The sequence below is a fragment of the Miniopterus natalensis genome, chromosome 9 (assembly GCF_054644295.1).
Source record: "Miniopterus natalensis isolate mMinNat1 chromosome 9, mMinNat1.hap1, whole genome shotgun sequence".
Classification (NCBI taxonomy): Eukaryota; Metazoa; Chordata; class Mammalia; order Chiroptera; family Miniopteridae; genus Miniopterus; species Miniopterus natalensis.
In genome coordinates this window covers 17,309,837-17,330,367 of record NC_142089.1, presented here as the reverse complement: position 1 = coordinate 17,330,367, position 20,531 = coordinate 17,309,837, and the positions used below count along the sequence as shown (strand labels likewise).

The following is a 20,531-nucleotide window of genomic DNA, read 5'->3' as shown; positions in this document are numbered from 1 at the left end:
AAATTAATAACTTTGAAATTTTAGCATGAATTTGTAAAATGTATGATTTTCCCCCTCTACTTTTGTTTTTTTTAAAAACTTCAAACATAATTATCTATATACAGATAGCCCCCGACACAATAGTTCAACTTAACTGTTTTCCACTTTACAATGGTACAAAAGCAAAATGCATTCAGAAGAAACTATTCTTCAAATTTTGAATTATGATCTTTTCCTGGGCTAGCAATATGCAGTATGATACTCTCATGATGGTGGGCAGTGGCAGGGACCCACAGCTCCCAAACAGCCACGAGGGTAAACAGCTGATGCTCCACAGTGTAATATTAAATGCATTTTTTACTTATGATATTTTCAACTTACAGTGGGTTTATTGGGATATAACCCCATCATAAGTGGAGCATCTATACGTTCCATCTAGATTCAATAGTCTCTTGTCTCACATATACACACACATATATACAATTTTCAGACTGTTGAAAGTAAGATGGTGACATAATTCTTTACTCCCAAATATTCCTAAATACTCCAGCCAGTATCTCCTAAGAACATCCTCTTTTATAACCACAATACCATTACCATACCTAAAAATATTAACAGGGATTCATAATACCATTTAATGATCATGTTAAAATTTTCTCAGTATCAGAAATGTCCTCATAGCTTTCTATCTGGAATCAACCAAGTCATGCATTTGGCTATTCTGTCTCTTAAGCTGAAATAGTCCCCCTACCTTTTTTTCCGGTGAAATTGACTAAATGTATATGGTTCTGTGTGCTGTTTCATAAAAATGGTTGTGCTTGTTTTACGTTAATGTTTTAAATCACTGAGCACCCAGTAGAATTGACACTCCAGAAAAATGTACCACATTTATTTGTGCTTTGTGTCTTGTCATGTACATGTTTTAGTAACAATAAATAAGCAATTCAAATACAATCTAATACATACTGTCAAGAGTTATCCCTACAAACTAGGAGGCAGTGCCTAAGGAGCTGTTAGAGAAAATTTTACTAAGGAAATGACACTAAAAGTGAGTCCTACAGGAGGATTGGAAATTGGGGAGAAGGGAAGGATCTGGGAGGGGGGTAAGTACAGTCTCGGAGTGGAAAAAACAAGGATGAGCACAGATCAAATCTGGTATATTCTAAAGTGATACAGCACGCAGTGGTAACAGCATGCTGGGGGAGCAATAGATGAGTTAGGAACCTTGGAAAGTGTTGGAGCCTGATTACAAAGGGTCTTGAAAGCCAGGCTGGCAGCTGTGGGTTTCATCTTATGAAAAGGAAGCCAGCAGAGTTTCTTGGTTGTGGTCAGAGGACCACACCTGAGGGTGCTTTGGCTCTGAGTACCCACTGAGAAGATCATTGTGGGGAACAGTTGTGGGAACTAGGGAAGACAGGTGAGATCACTGTCTTTAAACATCAAAAGGCTGCCTTGGAAAAGAAAACACATCCTGGGAGGCCTCAAAGTTCAGAGCTGAGACAAAGTGTAAGAAGGCAGATGTACACTCAGCAGAGAAAGCAACTGAATCAGAGCCGTCCATACAGCATGGTACCACCTTCCTCCCCTCTGGAGGTGTGCAGGCGGAAGCTGGGTGACCATTTGGCAGGAATGCCTGTGTGGTATTGCTTTAGATGGTTAGAGCTGCTCATCAGAGTCCCCAAGGAGTATATTTTTAAAATACCCATAATCAGGCCCCACCTCCAGAGATTTCGCCTGAGTCGGGCTGGTGTGGGGCCGATTCAGATGCAGGTCTGCCCACTAACATTTAGGAGCCACGCAATTAGAGGACCTCTGTGGTCTTTTCCAGCTCTACTGTTTTATGTATTTTCATAGATGCCATTTTCCTCAGACTCTAAGATGGTGATTTTAGGATTCAATGAGTTGTTTGCCTGTGAGAGGGCGCCTGGATGAGGACTTCTGGGAAATGATAAGTGATGGGGAGCCAGCAGGGAGTCGAGAATCCTATGAGTGCATCTGGGACCTGCTGGAGGGACCAGGCCTGAGCTGCCTTCCTATCCCCAGTTGGCCCTTGGACAAGCCCAGTGCAGCATAATAAAAGCCCCGTGGAGTGTGGCACCAATTGGACAGGACCGCTTGCCATCTCTCAGTGTCTTCAGCTCTGCTGGCCTGAGGGCAAACTTTAACTGAAAGTCCATGTGGCCTCCGAGAACTAGTGCAAAGGGAGATCTGTCTTGGTGTCAGAGACAGTCACCTGATGTGGAGGCAGTCTAGTGGGACTGAACCCTGAAGCTGTGGCTCTACGCTAACTCCAGGTAGTTATTGCCAGAACTGAATTGAGTTGGACAACCAGCTGGCGTGAGAGAATTGGTTGGTGACAGAAAACACCCTCAGAAACTATAATTAATGGGCACATTCCGTCCTCTAACTTGAAAGAAGGAGAAATAGGTTTTACATTTTAGCTATCTGATGAGTGAACTTTCTCAGAAGCTTTCCGTGTTTTAACCCCTAGAGGGACTGATTCAAACACTGACTAGCCCTGGTTTAGGCCAAGGGAGGAGCTTCTTAACCACCACCCACGAATCTCAGCACTTTAGTAGCTCCTACTCTGCCTCTTTAGAGCTGACCTTAGAGCTGACTGTGATTCTGCCTTCCAGGGAATGTGGTGTGTTCTGAATCATGTGTTCTGTTATCATCTGTCCTTTATTACTAAGTTCTGCTTCATATCCCCCACAACATTTCCCTAGTTGAGGGCTTAGTCATCCTTCGTGTTGACTACTACAAGCCCCTCGTGACATCCCCAGCTCCTAACCCCCTCCAACTTCTTGTCAAAGACTAGTCCATCTGTTCCTATAATTAGATCACCCTTCCCCTTAGAACTCTGGACCCTCAGGTGATAAAGAGGGCACAAGATACACTGGGGCCTGGGGCTGGGAAGATCATCCATTTACCACATATTTGCTTACCCCTGACGTGATCTGAGCCCTGTGGGATATAGAGATAATTTATAACACAGTCACTGCCCACGTAGAGCTCACAGTCTATTGGGGGAAATAAACAAAATCAGACAAGTACAGTAAATCTCAGTAAAAGCTATAATAAAGGTATCACAGGCCACATGTGAGCCCAAAGGAAGGGCACTTCCCCCAGATCACAGTGTTGTGGAAGATCTCTGGGAGGAAGTGACAATTGAGCTGAGATTTGAAATTTAAATGGCAATTCTTCAGGCAAGAATTTGGATGGGAGATGTGGTGTAGACAGAAAGAACATATGCAAAGCATGGAACTGAGAGAGGGCATGGTGTGTGCGTGGTTCATCAGGCCAAGACTTGTAATAGGTGGGAATAACCCAGGGGCAGAGACTAGTTCTGCTGAGGTCAGGCCATCCCTGGTCCCACAGGACAGACTTAAGAGTGAGTCAGCCAGGCCTTGGAACAGTTGTCACAGGCAGGATAGAGCCTAAAACCTTGCAAGGGCTGATCACAGCCCCAGTGGAACCTACTGTTATTATAAGGATTAATATACATGTCAAGTGCCTAGCTTGGAAAGAGCACCCAATAAGTGGTAGCTGTTATTGTTAGTATTATTGAATTGCATTGATAGTGTCACAGAGGCAACTGGCAGAGGCTGTATCTGGAAGAGGCCCCAAAGAGGATCTGGTAGAGAACTGGTACATCTGGGCTGATCCCTTGGGGGCTGATTGTTATTCTTTTGTGGGAAATAGACTCTTTGGAGAATCTGATGAAAGCTGTGGACCCTCTCCCCAGAAAAAGGCACATCTGCTCCTGTGAAGCTTTGCATATTATTTCACGGACTTCACAGGCTCCTGGAAGCCTGTCTAGTCATGGAACCTGGTTGGACACAGCTGCTACTCGCCCAAGCATGGCTGAGAAAAGTTCCCACTATTATCTCAGCTTGTTATTCCAAGTGAAAACCTCAGCACATGTTGTTTCAATTCTATGAGAATCTTGTGTGCTTTAAAATACCAAGCAGCATGCTAAGGAATGGGTGAAGGAGGGAGACCGGTGAAGAGACCATATTAATAGTCCAGGGAGAAGATAGGGCTGGCTTTAGTCATGCAAGGCCCTCCCTGTGCTTGGTTTAACACTCTGCTGTGTCATCATTCTTAATTTTTTAACAAGGGGCCTTGCATTTTTATTTTGCTCTGGACCCTACAAATCATGTAGCCAGGTCCTAGGAGTAGATAATAATGCATTTGAGTGCTTACTGTGTAAGCAGCTTACAAGTGGCAGTGCTAAGACTGGAGCCCAGGCGTTTTGGGTCCAAACGGTGGTCTTAATCTATATCATACTGCCTTCTGAGTAAGAGGTCTAGTGAGAGGGGAGAGGAAGGGCAAGAATGAGAAATGTTCTGCCAGGGCATCTTGTTTTAATGACAATTCCTCACTAGACTGTTCTTTCAGTGAGTACAGAAACTGGTGCATCCTCTTATTTCCAGTGGAGAGCCTGGCACATAGTAGGTGCTTCATAGATACTAGCTGGAAGGTACAGTTCACAGATCAGATGGGATAGAGAAGCCTGGAGGAAGGATGAGGGATTCTCACCAGAGTGATGCTAATCACCAAGATGACTCCAGGAAGTTAGGTGTAGCCCTGGCCGGGTGGCACAGTTGGTTGGAGCATCCTTCCATACACCAAAAGGTTGTGGGTTCAATTCCCGGTCAGGGCACATACCTAGGTTTCAGGTCAGCCTGGGTGGGTAATGGAGGCAATCTATCAATGTTTCCCTTTCTTCCTCCTCCCCCCTCTCTCTTTCTCTCTCCCCTTCCTTTCCTCTCTACAATTTATATATATATATATATATATATATATATATATATATATATATATATATATATATATCTCCTTGGGTGAGGATTAAAAAAAAAAGAAGGTAGGTGTGAGGCAGGGATGATTAAATGGATTTGGGATATGTTTGAGAGTTGAGTGCTTTTGTGGGGCATCTTGGAGAAGGCACTCTTCTGCTGGCAAGCCCTTCCTCACTCCCGTCCCCACTGCTACCTGGGTTAGGGGCTGGAAGCCTGACCGGGAAGCTCGCTCAGGGAGTTCTGAAAAAGCAGGGCTCATTTCTGGATCCCAGGGCTCCTGGGCATGGATGTGCAGTCAGGGCCTAATAAATGCCAGTAGAAGAAAATAGGGAAGGAAGAACATGTGACCAGGCATTCAGGAGGGAAACTGGGATGAGGAGAAGATCTGGGAACTGGAGTGGAAGTAGAGGGCCAAGGCTTGAGCCCAGAGACCCTAAAGACAGGATGGACAGAGGGTTGCTCCAGCACCCTCGGGGGGCCAGGCACAGGGCTAAGGGCTTTGTTCACAGAAACACACTTCATCTTTGTGGCAACACTGAAGCAGACATTATCATTCTTACTTTGTTTAAGAAAACTGAGGCTCGGCCCAGCGGGCGTGGCTCAGCCCTTCAGCATCGACCTATGATCCATCCAGGAGATCGCCATTGGATTCTGGTCAGGGCACATGCCCGGGTTGCGGGCTCGATCCCCCGTGGGGGGCGTACAGGAGGCAGCTGATCAACGACTATCTCTCATCATTGACGTTTCCCTCTCTCCCTCTCCCTTCCTCTCTTTGAAATCAATAAAGACATATTTAAAAGAAAACTGAGGCCCAGAGAGGTGATGTGATTTGCCCAAGGTCACACAGAGTGAGCAAGCAGTGAAGTCAGGGTTTGACCCAGGGCTATCAGCCCCGAAGCCTGCACTTTTCCCCCTTCACTCCCTGCCTCTCTCCCTCAACTCTCCACTTCCCTGCCCCTTTCCACCTCCCCTCTGCTCCCGGGGCCGCCCCGCCCCACCTCTCCCCTCCCTCCCTCTCAGTGGCGGCGGCGGCGGCAGCGGCGGAGCCACGTGGTGGGGCCGGGAAGCCGCGGCCGCGGAGCGCCCAGGCGGCTGCCCCAGCTGGGCAGTGCTGCTCCGCGCTGCGCCGCGCTCGGTGCCTGCGCTCCCCGGGTGCCCGCGCTCCCCGCCCCGCGCTCCCCGCCAGCCGCCCCGGGGCAGGAGGCGCGCCTGGCAGCCGGCGGGTCAGACAAAGAAGGTGCGGCGCGGCTGAGCCAGCGCGCGGGTGGACCGACCATGGACTCAGAGCGCAGGCGGCCCGCCCCAGCCCTGAGGACCCGGCGCTCCCGGGCCCGGCCCTAGGCGCCCGGCCGCGCCGCCCGGGGCGCCCAGCGGGAAGAACGCGGAGACCGCGCGGTGCGGAGGAGGCGGCGGACGGCCTGCGCGGCCCCTGGAGCCATGGGCAAGTGCAGCGGGCGCTGCACGCTCGTCGCCTTCTGCTGCCTGCAGCTGGTGAGCGCCTCGCTCCCGGGCGGCCAGAGCAGGGTGGGGCGCGGCGGGGCGGGGTCCCTGGGCGTGCGGGTGGGGTGCTGTGTCTGTGTGCGTGTGGTGCGAGTGCCCGGGTGGGGGGTGGTCTGGAGTCTCTGAGTGGACGGGCGGAGCCTGCTCCCGCTGGCCGTGCTGTCTCTTTGTGTGCGCTCCTCGCCGGCGCTCCCCAGTCCCGGAGCGCGCCCTGTGTGCGAGTCCCCGGCCCGCCCCGCGCCCCGGGCTCCACGCGTCTGGCCCACACAGTACCAGTGGCCCCCTGTTGGGAGGTGCGCTGTGGGACTGGGGCTGGGGGTGTCCGGGGCTGGTTTGTGGGTCCTTGGAGGTCCCTGCCGCGTGTTTTCCTCTAAGTCACTCGTTTGCATGGGTCTCGCTTCCTCTGGGTTTCTGCCTCTGGTCTCCGCCCCTGCGAGTGTTTCTCACAAAGTCTCTGCTCCTGTGCGCGTCTCTTTCCGGCTTTTTCTTTGGTATGGCTCTACATCTCCGACCATTTCTGGTCCATGTTCATCTGTGTGTGTTGGGATCTTGTTGGGATCTTAAGACTCCAAGAACCGTCCTCTCCTTTGTGCTGTTTCTGCCTCTCTTCATCCCCCTGACGGAGCAGGCCTGGGAATGGAGAGGCACCTTCCAGGAAAGGATCACAAGGAGCTGCCAGGTACCGGTCTGACCAACCAGGTGCTCCCCCTCCTCCTTGCTTTGGCTGTGACCACCGTGGCATGGGTGTTCCATCAGTCATCAGTTCCACCAGAGCACCAGGGTTGAGGACAGACAGAGCAGCTCCTGTCTCTCTGGGCTGGCACTGAAGGAGGTGGGGATACCTGGGTGCTCTGGGGAGGATGGGAGCATCTGAAGGCACTGTGCCTAACCCCAGCCCAGGTTAGGTTCTTGTCGCAGGTTCTTGTCTCAGGGAGGCTAGTGGAATGAATTCAGGAGCTGAAGGGAACCGACTCTCCAATTCAGGCTCTCGCAGGTGGATTTGGGAAGGTGGTTAAGGAGAGGCCAGGGTCTTCTGCCTACCCTAGAACTGAGGCCCAACAACAAGGGGTTTCTGCGTGGGAAAAGTTCAAGTTTGAGTGTGAGTTTTACCTGCCTCCGTGACCTGGTTTCCACCCTTCCTGTACCCTCGCCCCTCTCCACCATAGGCGCATACAGGAATACAGAGTGAAGCTTTGAGCCTGGATGTGCAGACCTCCTCATTCATCCTGCTTCTCACTTCTTGCCCCAAACTTGCCATCCTCAGACCTGCCCTCTTGGGCAGTGGTAGAAACGGCCCAGCCTAAAAGATCGCAGTCCTGCTCCCAGCTGTGGCATGCAGGCAGGAGACTTCCCCTCACTGGGTTGCTTTGGTCTGCCCCTCTGTAAATTGCTCATCCTTGAGGGTTGCAGAGGCGATTAATTAAGATCAAGTAGAATGGAAACTCCAGAAGGGCAGAAATGATCGGTTTTGTTCCCTGCTGAATCCCCAGCAGCTGGAACAGTGCCTGGCACTCCATTAATATTTGTAAAATAGATGAATGAATCTGTTATTTTGGCACCTCCAGGCTCACAGGAGAAACACCCTTCTTTATCTGCTTTGAGGAACATAAAATGCCAAGAAGTGCTGAAACTATTCAGAGGACTCTTTTTTCTGTATTTGTTCATTTTTTAATTTTAAACTAGGACTTTTTATTAGAAAAAAGTAATATCACATATTGTAAAAATGAATAAATAATCAAACAGAGCAGAACATAAAGGTAAGATTCCTTCTCTGCCTAGTTCCACACCCTGAAGATAAGCACTATTAATAGCTTTCCCATGCTCATTCTGTTGATGATAATAATAGTTAGCTTTAGGGAGCACCTACTTGGTGCTGGGTACCCTTGTAAGCACTTTTCCAAGTATTAACTCATTAAATCCTCATAATGAACCTCTAAAGGAACTTACCCAAAGTTCTACAGTTAGGAGCCAGGCTTTGCAGCCAGGCAGCCGACCAGCATCTTCCATTGCCTTCTTAATTATAAAATCAGTAGTTCTGGCCCCGATTAAGTCAGGGGTCCCTTGGGAGTGGTTACTACTCTCTAGAAAGAGATGAAGGTGGTAGATGGAGGTAGCCTCCCTGACTCCCACTCACCTGCCTCCATAGTGCTCACCAGCTAATCTAAAACCACCCTTCCACATAGAGGGTTCACAGCTCATGGGGTTCTGGAGTTAGACGTGACCTGGCTGGGATTCTGAATCTCCTATGTCTGCTGGGTGGCTTTGGGCAGCTTGTGAGGGTTACATGAGATAATTTGGGGAGGCACTCAGAAGAGGGACTTGAAAATTGGTTTCTTGGCTCTGTTGCTCTGTCTGAGCTAATTGCACAGTGGGTCCCTTCAGTTGTCACCCCCAGGAGCCTCTGCTCCCTGGCAGCTTCCATAATGTGCTGCTAGATACTGGAATTCACCAGCCTGACAGTATCCCAGGGAAAAGGGAGCCTGTTTTCTCTCACCCAGTGGAAAGGGGCAGAGAAGGAAGAGGCTATTAGTTTCTCAACTGAAAACTTTACAAGAGGAACAGTGTCGTTTTCCTTGTTTTGAACGGGGTTTGATCATTACAATAAAACAGGCCAGTTCTAAACACTCCTCTGCAGCTGGGGTAGACTGGCTTTGGGTGAGGGAGTAGGGTGTGAGGGTGTACTGGAGAGTAGGAGAAGCAGGTGGGGGCTGTACCATTCAGGTGAACAAGTATAGGGACAAGGCTCTGGGATTTGATAGGGATCAGACTTGGGTGTGAGTCCTAACTGTCACTTTCTAGCTGTGTGATCTTAGGCAAGTTGCTTACCCTCGCTGAGCCAGTTTTGTCATCTGCTAAGTAGGGTTGTTGTAAGGATTAAATGCTTATAATGAACTTAGCACTGTGCCACGACAGATTCAATAAACCTTAGCTTTTTATTGTTACTATCTTAATGATGTATATACCATGGGATGCTTCCCTGGAGTTGTGGCCCAAACATCCAGGTGCCCCTCTGCACTCGACCTTTGTGGGAAACGGCAAGTATTGGGCTCTGAGCTGAGAGTCAGGAGGCCTGGATTCAAGCCCAGCTCTGCCACAGACATCATGTATACCTGGGCAAGTCTTTTTCCCACTACAAGCCTCAGTTTTTCCATTTGTAAAATGGGAAGAACCGTTAGTCTGTGTCTCTAGGGTCCTGCCAGTTCTGCCCATCAGTGACTCTGGGATGTGGTCTGGGCTGGCCTGGAGGTTTCGGTGCATCTCAATCTGGTTCCATTCTGTAGAATATCTTGGATCCCTTGCTTTCCTGGCTCCTACTTGACGTATTGTCTTGACATTATTAATGCTATTCACTCCCTAATTTTCATGCATTTCCCTTTTCCTTCCCCTGTCCAGACCCTGCCCTTCTTTTCTAGTCTACCTCTTTCCTGAAACCTTACAGGCCAGTCTGTTCTTCCCGTAAGAGGATGAACCAAGGAGATTTGCCCAAGGGAGTCATCATCAATTTCTTCATCATCGCCATTATTACTCCCATTTCTGGAGTCCTGTGCTAAGCACTTTATATGCATTACCTCATTTAACCAAATGAGCTTACATATGTAAAGTGCTTGGCAAATTGCCCGGTACATGTTAAATGATCGATATTAGCTATTTTACTGTTTTTATCCTTCTAACTGTTATTCCCCACAATGGAAGAGACATTATTACCCCATTTTTCAGATGAGGAAAGTGAGGCTCAGAGAAGGGATAAAATTTGCCTGCGATCACTAACAGTGACAGCTAGTCAGTGACAGAAGCAGGATACGAGCACTCTTCTGCCTGAGCAGAGAGCCACCCCCTCTCCGCCCTGGACCACTCTGCAGCTCACATTTCGGCAGTGTGTGACCTCCCACAGGTCTGTTCATTGCTTCAAGCCTCAGTTGTGTCATCTGAAAATGAAACTGAGAATGTTTCAATAGGATCATGCACATGCCTGGCACTGGGAGCCTGGGAGTGCTCAAATACATCACTGCTGTGCCTGTTCTTGTCCCACCTGTGTGACCTTGGACACATGCATTCACTCCTCTGGACCCCAGCTTTCTTCTCTGTCAAAGAGAGTCATCCCTACCTCTCAGAGTTATGAAAGGGACTTAGCCAGTGCCATATACATAGTAGGGACTCAGAAAGACATCAGTTTCATTCTCTTCCCTTCTGGAACGCACTTTGCTTTCTTGAAGGTGGTGGGTGAGGGCGGAAATATGTAGCTTCCTGCTGAGCTGCGAGTAATGGTGTGAAACATGGTCAACCTGATTGATGTCGTTATTAGCGATAGTGATGGTGAAGACCGGAGGGAGACGGCGCCTGGGGGTGGGGGCGGGCGGGCTGCGCTCTGAAGCAGCTGCTTCTGCCAGCTCATGGCTTCCTGGGGAGCATCTGGCTTTGCTGTGGGTACTTCAGGTCCTTGAGCCAGGCTTTGGAGTCAGGAGCATGAAACTGTCCAAGCCACTGACCCCTATAGACAGGTGGGGGGTGGGGTAATCACCTCCCTTTTGCAGATGAACAGGCTGAGGTTAGACAGCTCTCAAGACCCTTATGATGGTGGCAGAGCAGGGTGGAATGGAGAAGGGGGCCTCTGTGGGATGGGGGTGGCCCTGGTTCTGCTCCTTTGCAGGGGTGGGTGAGTGGGTGATTTTGCGATAAGCTCCCCATAAATGGCAGCTGCTCTAAAATCTGGCACAGGGGTTAGGAGCAATATCTCTCGGGTCAGACAGTCATTGCTGCCTTGCTTTGTGACTTCCAGAAAGTCCCTTACCCTCTCTGAGCCTCTGACTCTCTCCTATAAAGTAGTCAGAACAGCAACTCCTACCCCGTGGCAGTTTGGGGGATTCCATGAGACAGTGTCCAAACAGCACGTGCCTGGCTGAGGGGATGTGCTCCCTGTGGTTAGCTCTTATTTGCCTTGAGACTTGAACAGGTCACTTCTGCCCCCATCTCTGTCTGGATTAGAGATTTGCTGATCAGAGTCATGCCTGTAAGTTCTTCAGGTCTCAGTTTCTTTATAAGGAAACTATGGTTCACTGGAAATAATAATGACAGCAGCAGCAATAATAGTAATAATAATAATAAACAACTTCCTTTTTTGTTTGGTGTCTGCTATGAGCCAGGTGCTATGCTAAGCACTTTGTATACCTGTCCCTTGTTACTATCTGGCTTATTCATGGCCACCACCCTGTCCCCATTTCTACTCATCCCAAGGCCTGTGTAGGGTTTAAGGAAAGTGATGCAGGTTGAGAAAAAGTTCCCCCCAAAACAAATTAACCTGTATTGAAGACTTATCAGCCCTCATAACAACCCTTACGAGGTAGGTATGGTTTTTATACCCATTTACTGATGGGCATACTGAGGCTCAGAAGAATGAAGTGACTTGTTGCCAAGGAAATAAGATACAGTCTAGGCCTCAGGTGAGTGATCAGGGGGAAAGGATTTGAGGACAGTTGTAAAATCTGAACCAAGCTCTAATCATTGCAGTCCCCTTTCCTCTAGTGTCAGGGAGGGGTGGGTACTGGGAGAGCAGGCTGAGACCAGGGATGTGTTTTTTCAAAAATAGTTCTAGTCCACAGGGAGTGCAGCTGGCTTTGGCCTGGGGAATCCCAGTCCCAGTGCCCTTGGCTTCCCTTCTTGATCAGGAGAGGGAGAGGAATGGTGATTTGGAGACGGGGAGACTCTCAGGCAGCAAAGCAAGCCTTCCTGAGACACATGCTTCTGCCAATAAGCACCAAGGTTTTAGAAGAGCTGTATCTGTGGTTGCAGGTTCTACTGGGTTGCCCTGGCCTCCTGACCCCTGCCTCTCAAAGCAGCTAGCAAATCCTGGGGCAGGGAGGTTGACTGGAAAGAGCTTGGGCTTTGGGGTCAGGCTGGGATTTGAGTTTTATCTCTGTCTTTTTGTAGCTGGGTGACCTTGGGAAGACACTTAACCTCTCTGAGCTTCACCTGCATTTCTCTAAATCAGGATAGTAATAATCTTTTATTATTATTATTAGTAGTAGTAGTAGTAGTGGTAGTAGTACTGATTTTGGGGGGGGGGGGAGAAATATCTATTTGTTGTTCCATTTACTTATGCATTCATTAGTTGCTTCTTGTATGTGCCCTGACTGGAGATCAAACCCACAACCTTGGCATATCAGGACAATGCTCTAACCAGGTGAGCTACCCAGCCAGGCAGGATGGTAATAATCTGCCTCAAAGAGTTGACAGAGGCTCCTTTGAGGTAAGATATGCTGAGAAGGAGCTCACAAAGAATTCACACTGTTGAATGCACTGGAAATGAGAAAGCAGGTTCTATGAATCTGAATTCTGTGGGGTAGGAAATAGGACATGTCTCCTTTTTCAACCAGTAGAAGGCCCAAGTTGGAGCAGAAGTTCTGTTAAATCTTGTGGCCTTGGACCTGACTGTCCCTTGGTCTTCTCTTCTTTAATATGGGGACTATAGTGAGGGTGACCTGAGGTAATGCAGGGAGAGCTCTGGGCACAGAGCCCGGTGCTCACTCAGAGGGAATCAGAGAGAAAAGTTTGACCCTCTCTGTCCCCCTCTGTAAAGGGAGAAGGTTGGACTCCAGCTGTGAGTCATCAATGAGTCTGTCCTTTCCCAGAGAGAGATCAGAGCTGCTGCCACAGCGGCCCACCTTGCTGCAGGCTCTGGGAAGAGGAGACTGCCTTTGATGGCCTTCTCCAGGCTTTGCACCTGGCTGTCAGATTGTCAGGGACTCAGGCGACATCTTCCCTCTTTCTGTTTGAATAAGTGTTTATACTGTCCCCATCCCAAATGCCCACATAGCATGCTTGGTTGTAAAATGAAGTGTCAGACCACAGAGGTTGAGAGCAGGAGATTCTGACCCATCATTAATCCCTAGTCACCACCGGTGAGTTTTTTGAACTCCAGAAAAACTAAACACCATTGGGTCAGAGAGTAAGCATTGTCTCCAGCTAACCCTACCTGGAGTTACAGTCAGCAGATATTTGTGAAGAACCCACAAAGTGCTGGGCACAATCCTAAGTGCTGATTCACCTTAAGGTACAAAACATGCCCTCAGCTGCAAGCCAGAATCCCCTGGTTCTCAAACTCACTTGCTGTGCAACCTTGAGCTGGCCCTGCGTCTCTCTGAGCCTCATTTTCACCAGTCTGACACTGGGGCATGGAGGAGAGTGTAACAGTGGTTTTCGAACTACAGAGGCCCTGCAGTGGCAGACTGACAATCAGGTGATGAGTTCCCTGTCCCTGGCAGTGATTAAGAATTATTATATACGTTGGATGACCACTTGGACATGGATCCAGGTCCCTTGGAGCCACCAGATGTGGTTCTGGGTCCTGAGAGGACAGTGACGATACTACAAAATGGTACCTAGTACAAATAATTAAAATTGCGAGCATTTTTGTGCTCTTCCATGAGCCTTTGCCTTAAGCATGCTCCACCCCCTCCCACCCCAAATCACAGAACCTGGCACAGGAAGTAGGGAATGGGAGTCTATAGGCACTTTTCCTCCCTTGATGGTTCTGGTTACCCCTTGCCCTAGAAGAGGAGGCAGCCCTGGGGTTTTCAGGGTAGGGGTGGTTCCTAAGCCTCTTTTTGCGGGGAGGGAGGATAAGTTCTGCAGCCCCAACCTGAACCAGAGATGCGGGTTTTCAATTACACAATTAAATGCACAATTAGGCATAATTACCAGTGCTCAGAGCCTGAGACTGCTCATAATAGGCGTGTAATCTACTGCAGCCTCTGTTTATACTACTCAGTGCGCTCCCTAATGATGCCAGGATGCCTTCACACTGCACTGTTGCCATGGAGATGAGCCTGCCACCACCATCCAGGGCTGACAAATGGTGTTCTGGTCCGGATCCCTGGATTGCTTCTGAGGCCTCTGCAGCCAGCCCTGGAGTGGAGGGGCCAGCCAGGTGGGCCAGGCAGGTGAGTCAGTCCTCCCTGCCCTCTGACACACCTCACTGGTTTAAGCGAGCCTTGGAGCCACCAGGGAGGACAGGAGAGGGGCGCTTCAGCCTCTCCCCACCTCCTAGAGTCCTCAGTCCTTGAGTAGGATGGCCCAGGTGCTGTGAAAGGTCTGTGGTCATCTGTGCAAGCTGAGATCTGGACAGGGGCTGGATCCCTCAGAGGCCTGAGTCTGCGGTGACCTGGCTCTGGGACCTTGGACAAGCCCTCACACCTCTTTGGGGCTTTGTTTCCCCTTGTGTGAAATGAACTCAGGCTCTCTGCACGAGGTGTGGTCTAATAGAGGAGATTTATTGAGCACTTATGCACACTGCCTACTGTTGGAACGGCTTCACCTGTAGAGGCTCATTCACCCTCGCTACACCCTTATGTAGTAGACACAGTTTTACAGAAGCAGAGCCTGAGGCTGCAGGCAGTGCTGGAGCTGGGGTACAAACCCAGGCAGCCAGACTGTAGGCCCCACTCCTACCCTCTAACATATGGCCTCACACATGTCATCTCACATCTCCCTCGCAGCAGCCCCAGAGGTGGGCTGTGATTATCCCCATTTCCTAGACGAGGGCTCTGGAGCTCAGAGAACTGAAGTCATTTGCTGAAAGTCACACAGCAAGACAGTGGCAGAGCGGGTTCTGGCAAATGCCAAAGCCAGGGTTCCTAACTTTGTCCTCTTAGTGGAAGTCATGGAGGGGTAAAAAGATTTCCTTCCACAGACACATACCAAGGATCCCCTTTATCCCACCTGCCTGGCCCCAGGCACTGAGGAGGCCCACCCAGCACTTGGCTTTGACCTTGAAGGAAATTTGGGCCTCATTCTAACTCCATCAACCCGCCCTTACCTTGGTCATGAGAAACAGAGCCCGTTATACTCATTTCCCCCCACATGCCTCTGTCGCTCAGCACGTTATTATGGACACTAACTATGTGCCAGCTCTTGGGGATGGCAGTGGAGAAGCAAGACTGGAGTACAGTCAGATGGGCCCGAGTTCAAACCCTGCCACTTAATAATGATTTGGAGCAAGCTGCTTGACCCATGCCTTTGTTTCTTCATCTGTTAAGAAGGTACCAAGCTCTACTTGCAGTGTCATTGACAGTATTAGCAATCACAGCTACCACTTGCCAAATGCTTACTATATGCCAGGCACTCAGCTAAGGCCGTTATATTCCCTCGGTGAACCTTCAGAACATATAGTGTGTCGTTCCCATTAAACAGATGAAGCAACTGAGGCTCAAGAAGCTCAAGGGCCTTGCCCAGGGCCAGTGAGTGGCTAAGCAGGCTTCAGAGCCCCTGCTCTTCCCCCACAGGTGTCCCGCCAGCGTGGAGGTGTGAGTGTTCCTCCTGCCACTTCCCTGGAGCCCCCAGCTGCTTGGCCAGTTCTTAGAGAATGAGGCATCTGGGTGAAAGGGCATTCTGAGGGTGACAGTGCCCGCCTGGCGCAGCTCAGGGTTCTATCTAGCTGGATGGTTCCCATTGACATCTGATGTGTGGGTTTTCTGAGAGGGGCCTGTCAGGCATTACCTTCGTCCCTACTTTCTACAGCCCAGAAAACTAGGATTTGCCCAAGACCACAGTGCAAGTCAGTGGCAGAGTTGGGACTGGGACCCAAAGCCAATTTAGGACACTTCTTGTAACCTCTGTTTTAACCCCTACCCTCTCTTTTGGAGAGAGGGGCTTGGGAGCTTTGGTGTGTATGTTGTTTCTTTGTATGCATTCGGAACGGCACACAGCTCCATGCCTAAGCATTTGTGGGGCAGACACTGGCACGTAGAAATTTGTGGATCAATAAACATCCCTTCCCGCTTCCTCCCTCTTCATTTATTCATGAACTCTGAACTCCTTGGCTCCAGAGAAACTGCCTGGAAGAAAGCAATTAGAGCATAATTAGAACCACTCCTATTGTCAACTCTCAGCGGGAAGGGAAGTGGGGCTGCTAGGGCGAGGGGATGGCCCTGGGAGTTCCCTCCAGCCCCAGCTCCCTGCCCATTGAGCTTCTGCTGCCCCTGTGGAGCTCGGCCTCCCTGGAGTCCTGGGCACCACCCACCTTCTGCAGGGAATGAGGACCTTCTCCCCAGAGGCATTCAAGCGCTCGATAAGGCTGGGAAGGAGGGCTTTCTGCCTGGCATACTAAGTTAGAATAGATGATTTCCAAGTCCCTTCCATGCTGAGCTTCTTGGGTGCTCCCTGCCAGGGATCCTGGGGTGGGCATTGCAGGAAAACTAAGACACTCGTGGCTCCTGCTTTCTAGAAAACATTCCTTTGTCAGGTTGTAGTGAAGGAAGACTACAGTGACAATAGGAAATGTAAGTTACTGGGAGGAAGAAATTTACCAGATGGGACTGCATTCGTGGCTGCATAATTAGTAGTAATAATTACAGTATCAGCAGCCAATGTGTTTCTGACCCTATAGCCACTGCTCTACCCCACCAAATGCCCCACCAGCAGAGAAAGGTCACCAGGAGCCGCGTGCCTCCCTTCTCTCGGAGAAAGGGAGACAGATGTAGGGAGGTGTCAGGTGCTGTTTCTCACTTCAGATGCCTTTCCTCAATTATGCAGGAACCCTAGGAGGTAGATACTAATATCTCCGATGTCCAGGTGAGGAAACTGAGGCTCAGGAAGTGACAAAGCCTGCCCAAGATTACACAGTGTCAGTGCGGGACTCGAGCCCAGGCCTTTTGGGCTCTAGAACCCTCATGCTTTGTACCCCACCAGGTTTGAGGGCACAGTTTGCTCTCTTTTGAGCTTCAGTTTGGTCCTGAGTTGGTCTGAACTTCCTTGTCAGGCTGTTTAATGTGCCCTCTGCATCCATGTCCTGGTGGAAGGTAACACATTGAATTTTCTTTTTCTCACTCTGTGTCAGCTGAGGAGAGAGTGGGAGCGCCCTGCCACTGATCTGGGTCACCACCCCAGACAGGAGTTACTGCCCCCAGAACCAGCCTTGGCAAAGAAAGTGAAGCCCTGGCAGATGAGGGTCTCTCTTGAGAGAGGGTCACCATGGATACAGGAGCCCCTGCTGTCACCAAGGAGATAGCCCCCCAGCCTTTAGGCTGTGACAGGGAGGATGTGGCTTCATGAAGGAAAACTGTCACCTAAGGCCAAAATGGACAGAGGAGAGGATGGAGGCTAGATACAGTCAGAGAAGGATTGTGGAGTCAGTGGGGCTCCATCCTGGGAATGGGGATCCTAGGAACAACCGGGCTTCCTTCTTCCCTTACCCTGTCCCACCTGAGGGGAGGTTGCCATGATAACCAGTTCCCCTTCACTGACTCTCTGTAAGGAGCTGTCCCCTTTCTTCCAGTGACAGGTGGTTACCCTGGCAGCAGACTCTGTGCCCAGCAGGGGTCTCCAGCTTCCCAGCATGTGAAGATAGATCATTCTGCCGCACACAGCAGCTCTGTCCAGTTAGAGGTGAAAGTTCACACGGGGCCAACTTTCAGATGAGGGCCTTTTATTAGCCCCTCACCAGACTGCCCAGTGATCACAGTCGGGTGCTGTTCTGAGAGAATTAGTGGTCTAGCCAGTGGGACACTGGGCTGTCCAGCTGGCCTGCCCTCCAACCCTAACACTCACCACCTCCAGTCCCTGAGCTCGGGCCACATTGATGCAAGCACGCCAGCAGCACCTCACACCTCAGGGCCTTTGCATATGCTGTTCGGGCCTCTGGAATTCCTTTCCCCTCTTTAAGGCCAGCTAAGCCATTATTTCCTCTTTGGAGCTTCTCTGTACTCCTGCAGCCCTACCTACACATTGATGTCTTCATTCAGGCTCTGGCAACACCTTGCCCCCACCACCTCCATTACTGCAACACCACACTGCGGGCTCCGTGGTGTGGGAGGCACAGTCCCTGCCCCTGCGGGCTCAGGTGCTCTCAGTGATTGAGCTGGGGCAGGGCCAGTGCTGTACAGAAGACGGTGAAGGATCTGGGTGTTACAGAGAGGGCTTCTTAGACATGGTGGTCCGTGTGGAGTTGAAGGGTCTGCAAACAAAGCACGAACCCTTGCGCAGACCTCATTGCGTTTACTCCTCGCTGCAGCCCTACCAGGCAGAAACTGTCATCCCTGTTTTACAGATGAGCAAATGGGACCCAAGAGGGGAATTCACTGGGCCGCAGTCAGCAAGCACGTGGCAGAGCTGTGGTTTGCCGGGATGCCAACACTAAATCCTGAGCTCTGTCTATCCCCCTGTGCTGCCACAGAGCCCAGGCACCTGTGTGGCCTGAGACTCTGCTTTGGGAGCTTGTCTCCAGTGAAGATTGACCAGTTTCCTCATGACAGACCCGATTCCCCTGTCCAGTCAGCCCCAAGCCCACTTTCAGTACCTACCAGGCTTCTCTCGAGGACAGCCTGGGTGGCTGGCGTGTGCACCTCCAGGCCCCAGGAACAAAAGCAGCCTATGTGGGAAAGGGCAGGTGTGGGTGTTACCTACACATGTGTCCAGACCTGTGTACGAGGCCCCTGCCCAGAAGGAAGCCAGAAGTAGGAATGCTGGCTGCAGCTGGAAGATGCTGTCTTCCAGCACAGGACCTTAAGGAGGCAGAGAAATTTAAGTTCACAGCCTGACCTTCCAGACCATTGGGTCTAGGTAAGAGCATAGGACATAGTGTATTTAAGAGTTTGTCAGCTTGGTTTATAGCTTAAATACTTAGACACTCTTGGCTTAGCCCTGAAGACCCCCAGTGTTAGAAGGGTATGGAGTTGGTGTGGGGTGCAGGTGCCTGATCAGCTTTGGGCGATTCCAACTGCTCCAGCCTGTCACTACCTGTCTGTTATCAGTCGCCCCATGTGCCATCTGAGTAGGCTGCTGTCCCCAAGCTGCTACTAGCTGTTGCCATCCCCAAGACAGGCCACCTGGGACTCAGGGATCCCCCACTAAAGTGAGAGGCTGTCTCGGGCCCATCCTGGGCATTACACCGTGTTTGTCAGCTGTGACGGGCTAGGCTGGTTGGCCCCTGGGGTCGGATGGGACAGGAGGAGGATAGGGGGCATGGTTTATCAAGGCCTGCACCAGGCGATGTTGAGACATCCTGTTTCTGCTATTCCCTAGGAGTGTGAGTGCGTTCAAGTTGCTCAGCCTCTCTGAGCTGAGTTTTTCTGTCTGTAAAATGCCTCTTAGGGCTACTGAGCAAACTCAATGAGAGAATCCATGCAAAGCACTCAGCATAGCACCTGGCACTTAGCCAAGGCTTAGGATGTGGTAGCTGCTGTAATTACGGCTAACAGGAATCACGGCTAACAGGAATCACGATCAGTCTCTTGGAGGGTGGTGCTTGTAGAACGCACACAGTCATGACTGTGTGCTGAGTAGGAAGCTCCAGGGCAGAGCATCCTGGAATTTGGAAGCCAGGAAGATCCCCAGAGAATATCCCTCCAACCCTTTGTTTGAACAGACAGGGTCACAGAGGCCCAGGGAGGCAGTGGGGCCTTTTGGGTCCAATCCAACTGTTCTAGGAAGTGGGCTGATGCCATTTCTGGAAAGGATCACAGTTGTGTGTGTGATTTCAGACAAAAATACCCCGAACAAAAATAAATACTCCCAGGTGGGTGGGAGTGGTCTGCTCCTCTGCTCAGTTCTGGGCAGCCATGGCCAAGAGTCTGCAGCTAGAACCACTCCCCATGGTCTCAATGTTTCCAGGCAGAGCTGGTGAGAAAGCAGTGGCAAAGGGGCCCATCAGTCCAGGAGGTGCCACTAAATAAGTCATAATGCTGCGTACATTCCCAGGAGATGGGACTCAAACTCCACTCTGACACCTGGTGCCCTCAAGAAAGGGCCTCACTCTCCCCTTCTGGAAAATGGGGACCCCGCTCCCCTAGCAGTATAGTAAGTCTGTTCCTCAGGGACCCTGGGGCCAGAAAACCTGGTTCAAACCTCGTCAGCTGTGCGACCTTGGGCAGTTTCTCTTCTTTATGCTTCAGTTTCCTATGTGTGAAGCCAAGATGATCTCAGTCTCTACCTGGCATGTTTTCTGTGAGGATTAAATGAATCAAAGCCTGCTAAGCATTCGAGAGCTACTTGGGATATAATAAGCGTTAGCTATTATCTCTTAGTGTCTTTCTAGGGATAACATGAAATGCCACCTGTAAAGTGCTATGCTCAGCGTATGCACGTAGTAGGCACTTATGAATCATTTCTTGCTTTTCCTTCCTCCTGGGAACCCCAGGCCTGGAGATCAGGCAGGGGGCCCAGCCCCTAGGAGGGGCCCTCCCTCCACCCTCGCTGCCACAGCACACCTCTCCCTCCCACAGGCCCTGGCCGGGGGCCAGGCAGCTATTGCAGGAG

The 20,531-nt window shown here is 50.5% G+C and overlaps 1 protein-coding gene across 2 annotated transcripts in view; it reads left to right on the top strand.

The window, feature by feature from the left end:
- The first annotated feature begins 6,169 nt into the window (after positions 1-6,169).
- The window catches only part of NKAIN1 (sodium/potassium transporting ATPase interacting 1), a 34,433-nt gene continuing 20,071 nt past the window's right edge, over positions 6,170-20,531 (top strand). For both annotated transcript variants that reach the window (XM_087820262.1, XM_087820261.1), the window contains exon 1: positions 6,170-6,275. In XM_087820262.1, the coding sequence (XP_087676388.1) occupies positions 6,222-6,275 (54 nt within the window). In that variant the 5' untranslated portion in view covers positions 6,170-6,221. The remainder of the gene's footprint in view (positions 6,276-20,531) is intronic.